The 5,607-nt window shown below is 39.6% G+C and overlaps 1 protein-coding gene across 1 annotated transcript in view; it reads right to left on the bottom strand.

Annotated features, from left to right (window-relative positions):
- Positions 1 to 5,607, bottom strand: part of LOC106877620 (arf-GAP with coiled-coil, ANK repeat and PH domain-containing protein 2) — a 248,627-nt gene that overhangs the window by 13,065 nt on the left and 229,955 nt on the right. Inside the window, exon 21 of the mRNA XM_052976629.1 lies at positions 4,819 to 4,938. Within this exon, the coding sequence (XP_052832589.1) occupies positions 4,819 to 4,938 (120 nt within the window). The remainder of the gene's footprint in view (positions 1 to 4,818; positions 4,939 to 5,607) is intronic.

The raw sequence follows: 5,607 nt of genomic DNA on the forward strand, positions 1-5,607 counted from the left end.
ATATATATATATATATATATATATATATATATATATATATACTTTATTTAAAAGCAGCAGAAATATAACAAAAAACTGTTACTCTGAGTTTCACGTTCCCGTTCATCAGACAGTTTTGTTATATATATATATATATATATATATAAATACACATACACACATGTATATATGTATGTATTATGATGTAGGCACATGTGTGTTTGCATGTGTTTATGAATGTGTGTATCTCCCCATCTATTTGTGTAGGTTTACATGTATGTATGTATGGATGTATGTATGTATGCCCTGGCTGATATGAGCGAAAGAAGAGTGTTGATTTTTTCATGAAAGCCAAACAACTGGCATTTCAACAACATATGCTTCTTCCTATTTCTGCGTTGAGAAGCAAGATTAATATAATTTCTTCCCCCCAGGAGCTACACATCAAACTTAATAGGATCCATCAATTTGTTTCCCCAAGGGAGGAAAGCGGGGGGGGTAAAAGGGGAACGCAACCAATGAAATCTAATGCAATAAACAAATTTTTTCCTCCTGAGAGTTACAAACAAAACTTAATAGGTTTCAAAGAATTCATTGCAACATTTAAATTAATTCCAAGTGAATCTCATTTAGAGAAGACTTAATTAGAGCTGAAAGATGTCATCCACATGAGTAATGGTTTTAATTGAAAGTTTTTTTTGTTTTGTTTTTAAATTAAGTGTTTGGAGTGTCCTGGCTATGACATTAAACAGCATCCGGTCGAGAGGCACCAGTTCATATGTTTGAGTTGTGGGGAACAAAGAGTGACTCCTTAATTACCATTACTCCCAGATCTGTTCTGTAACAGAATGGTAATACCCGTCAGGGTCCCATCTGTAGGTTAAATTGATTTTTGTAAGGGTAGACTGAACTCCTCAGCTGTGATAGAAGTGATCAATCTAGAAGGTAAGCTCCAAACTTAATACCCTCTTCCAACACAGAAGCCAGCACAGAAGTGTTGTTGTTGTTGGCACTCCATCGCTTACGATGTCGAGGGTTCCAGCTGATCCGATCAACGGAACAGCCTGCTCGTGAAATTAATGTGCAAGTGGCTGAGCATTCCACAGACACGTGTACCCTTAACGTAGTTCTCGGGGATATTCAGTGTGACACAGTGTGACAAGGCTGACCCTTTGAATTACAGCCGACACACAAAACAAGAAGAAAGAGTGAGAGAAAGTTGTGGTGGAAGAGTACAGCAGGGTTCGCCACCATCCCCTGCCGGAGCCTTGTGAAGCTTTAGGTGTTTTCGCTCAATAAACACTCACAACGCCCGGTCTGGGAATCGAAACCGTGATCCTATGACTGCGAGTCCACTGCCCTAACCACTGAGCCATTGCGCCTCCACGCACAGAAGTGTATGGCTGATGATACTAACATGAGGTGTGTCCAATAACATAGATTTATATTATGGAGGTAACTATCTCATGTTAGTGCATATTCTGCTGCAGAGGGAGATACCAGGAAACAATGATGAACTGGCACAATGGTCTGAAGTACAAACAAGGAAATGCACATTTCATGACCACTGGTAACATAAGGTCATTGGTCAAACCATGTCATGAATGCTGTTGCTGAAAATAACAAGGACTGCTATTCAACAAGGATGCCATCAAATTTGACCTTTTTTTCTGTCCAAGAAGGTTTTTAACCCAATATTCTACATGCTATAACTTATAGTTTTATCTACTACAAATTCTACAATCAAAATGATTTATTTCATATATTTTTTTTAAATTCTAAAAAGCTAAAATTCTTATAATGTAAACAACATACAAGCCTTACTGGAAACAACTGACTCTGTTGGTTACAAGAATGTTCCAACTGATCTGATCACTGAGACAGTCTGCTCATGTGATATGATGTACGACTTCTCATCATCACTGTTATAATATCAAATGTTCCTGATGTTCTCTTATTACTTTCCATCTGTGTATCTTCAACAAGCACTACACGATATCTTTATTCAATAATTCCTACGACCTGTACAATATGACTGCGATTGCTCATTTATACTAACAAGCATAGTTCACTTAGCCAATCATGGGGGTGTACAGGTTCCCCATACAACATCATGAAATTAACATGCAAGTGGTTGAGCACTCCACAAACACGTACTCTTAACACAGTTCTCAGTGTGACACAAAATGTAACAAGGCTGGACCTTTGAGATACAGGTACAATTCATTTTTGCCAGCTGAGTGGAGTGGGGGCAAGATGGAATAAAGTGTCTTGCTCAAGGACACAATGAGCCGAGCCACCAGAAATTGTACTCACAACCTTATGAATGTCAGCCAAATACCATAACCACTAAGCCACGCACCTTCAACATGATGGTTGCAATGTGAAAGACACTCATCAGACATTCAAAGATGCACAGGAGACTTAACTTCACTTGAACATTATTTAGTTTCAAAATTTTCATCACACCAACAACAACCTGGTCACTCAGATGTCAAGAAGCTCTTCACGAACTGACCAATGACCAGGCTCAATGACATGTAAACATTTACAAACAACTGTTGTACCCAATGTAGGCTACAGGTGCACAAGAGATGTAGTGAAATCACAGAAAGACTAGCAGAGAACTTAAGCTTCGTATGGAGCAGCGCTTTCTAAAAACAAACTTGATCCCCTTAATTTCTTGGATGGTCAACTAGAAGTAGTTGATAGCTTTTGCCACTTAAGAGATGTCATCAACAAGGGAAGTGGTTGCTCCAATTATCATTGTTGTCAACAAAGGTCTTTTCCTACAAAGTGAAAGGCAGAGTGTATGATACTTGAGTTTGAACTGCAATGCTACATGGTAAAGAGACATGGACCTTGAACATAGGGTACTTGAGGAAACTGGAAAGAAATGAAGTGGGCATGCTTCCATTGGATATGCATTGTAAGTGTGCATGAATGACAGAACAAATGTGCTGAGAAAACAAAAAGAAAAAACTGGACATAAAAAGAACCAATGTTAGTGTGCAAGAAAGAAAACTGTGCAGGAATGGACATGTGATGCATACAGATGAGGAGAACTATGTGAAGAAGTGCTGGTTGCTCAATGTGGCTGGAACTTGCAGAAGAGGAAGACATGGGATGACATGGGATGACATGGAATGATGTGGTGAAAGCTGACCTCAGCATCCTGAGGTCTCACAGAGAAGCTGACAAAAGAACCGAGATGTCTGGTGATATGAAGTTCTCAAGAAGACCTCTGCCTACCTCAGCAAAATTGAGTTTTGGAATAACTGTATATATTTACACAAATGGGTACCTAACCCTATCTCTTCCTCCTCCTGTTCCTACCATTCATCACCTCCACCACTGCAGCTCTCCCTAAATACCACATTATTTCAACTAATACCAGTACCATTTCACCCATTGGGCTATTCTTCCCCCATTAACATTATTTCTCTCCACCCACGCATCACACTGATTCATCTTCTTTCCCACATTCTCCCCCCCCCACCAACACCACCACCACCACCACTACTCCTGCAGCCTACCTAAACTGCATCATTTCCCCCTCTCTTCTCTCCTTCCAGTCATCCCCATCATCATCACTATCCTGTCAACCTGCCCACTCCCCACCCCTCAACACATTTTCACATTCGTCTCTCCATCTTCTTCATCTCATGACTCACTGGTCATCTGCCCTTCAAATCCACCCGATTTTTATAGTTGCAGTCTGTCTCTCTAGCCCCCATCCTTTCATACGATGCCCTTCACACAATCCTGAAAACCCACCACCAACTTACTTCTATCCACCTCATGCCTATAGGGACCAGGTGGGCACCACATCACTATTTATTGCTTTGTAGCTCCTTTCTAATCACTGTCCCCATCTCTGCAACTGCTTTACAAGGACCAGCTCTATCTCCCTTGTACCCCAGCATAAAGCCAACCCTTTCCCCCACCCACTTCAGTAGGTTCCATAGTCTTGTGAGGTTGCATCAGTGACCGCAATACTGTTGGTGGCACATAAAAAAAAGCACCCAGTACATGCTGTAAGGTGATTGACATTAGGAAGGATATCCAGTCTTTGAGACCATGCCAAAACAGACACTGGAGCAAGATGCAGAGCCATTGGAGCCATTGGATCCTGCCAAACCATCCATACCATGCCAGCACAGAACATGGAGATTAAATCACACACATATAAGAAAATACTTTTTGGTAGAGTACAGAGTAATATGTTGGTAATGACAATAAAGTTAGTCAGAACTGAAGGAATTCTTAATTTATTGATATACAGAAAACTTTCAAATTTTCCAAGGAAATGTATTAACGTAAACATTCGACTTCATTTTATTTTATCTTATTTTATTTCATTCCAAATCTGAAGACTTTCTGTATATACATATAAATAAAGAAACAATTCCATCGTTTATTTTAACTAACCTTATTATTATTAGCTCTATCTATCTACCTACCTACCTATCAACCTATTTACATCTATCTATATATCTATCAATCTGTCTATCTTCTTATCTATCTATCTCTTTATCTATCTATCAACCTATCTATCTATCTATCTATCTATCTATCACTGCCTCTCTATCCATCCATCTATCTATCTATCTCTCTCTCTCTGTCTATCTGTCAACCTATCTATCTATAAACACAGCTAAGTAAACTAGTAGCACTTCTATTTCACAGCAGCATAGATGATACTTTGAACAGTCTCCTATGGCTACTGCAGCAACTTATTCAGTAAATGTCAATATTTTCATCTCCATTCAACACATTCATGTCTAGCATGAAAGAGCTGAACCTCAAACCAAAATGTCAGTTAAAGAAAATACTTACCAAGAAATTTACTTGAGTTCACTTCAGGTAATTCTACATCGGTGCCAAACACAAGAACTTCTGAATTCCGGTGCCCATTGCCATTGTCCTTCGAGGTTGCCGTGGATACTGAAAGAACAGCTGGAACCATAGAAATAGCATGTCAGGAAAGCAAGCAGGGCTACAGGTAGTAAGCATGTCCGCATGCAGGTTTAGCTGGTTAAATTGGTCAAAATAGAGGAATTACATATCTGGTTGTCAAATGGACCGAGATGGTAAAGGATGGTGGGAGGGTTGGGATGACAGAATGGCAGGGATTGCATTGTAAAGAGGAAAGGAAGTAACTATGAAGGTTAAGGAAGTTGATAGTATGGCCTTCAGATATAATAAAGGCGTTTAGGACACAGAGAGGATATAGGAGTTTAAGACATTGAGAGAGGATATTATGAGGTTAGGACATTGAGAGAGGATAAAAAAATTTTAGGACACTGAGAGGGGACATGGGCGTTTAGGATACTGAAAGAGGATATATGAGTTTAGGAGAAGGAGAGATGATATTATGAGGTTAGGACATTGAGAGAGGATACAATAATTTTAGGACACTGAGAGAGGACATGGGAGTTTAGGACACTGAAAGAGGATATATGAGTTTAGGAGAAGGAGAGAGGATATTATGAGGTAAGGACATTGAGAGAGGATACAATAATTTTAGGACACAGAGGGGACATGGGAGTTTAGGACACTGAAAGAGGATATATGAGTTTAGGAGAAGGAGAGAGGATATTATGAGGTTAGGACATTGAGAGAGGT

This window comes from Octopus bimaculoides, chromosome 25, assembly GCF_001194135.2.
Source record: "Octopus bimaculoides isolate UCB-OBI-ISO-001 chromosome 25, ASM119413v2, whole genome shotgun sequence".
NCBI classification, from domain to species: Eukaryota; Metazoa; Mollusca; class Cephalopoda; order Octopoda; family Octopodidae; genus Octopus; species Octopus bimaculoides.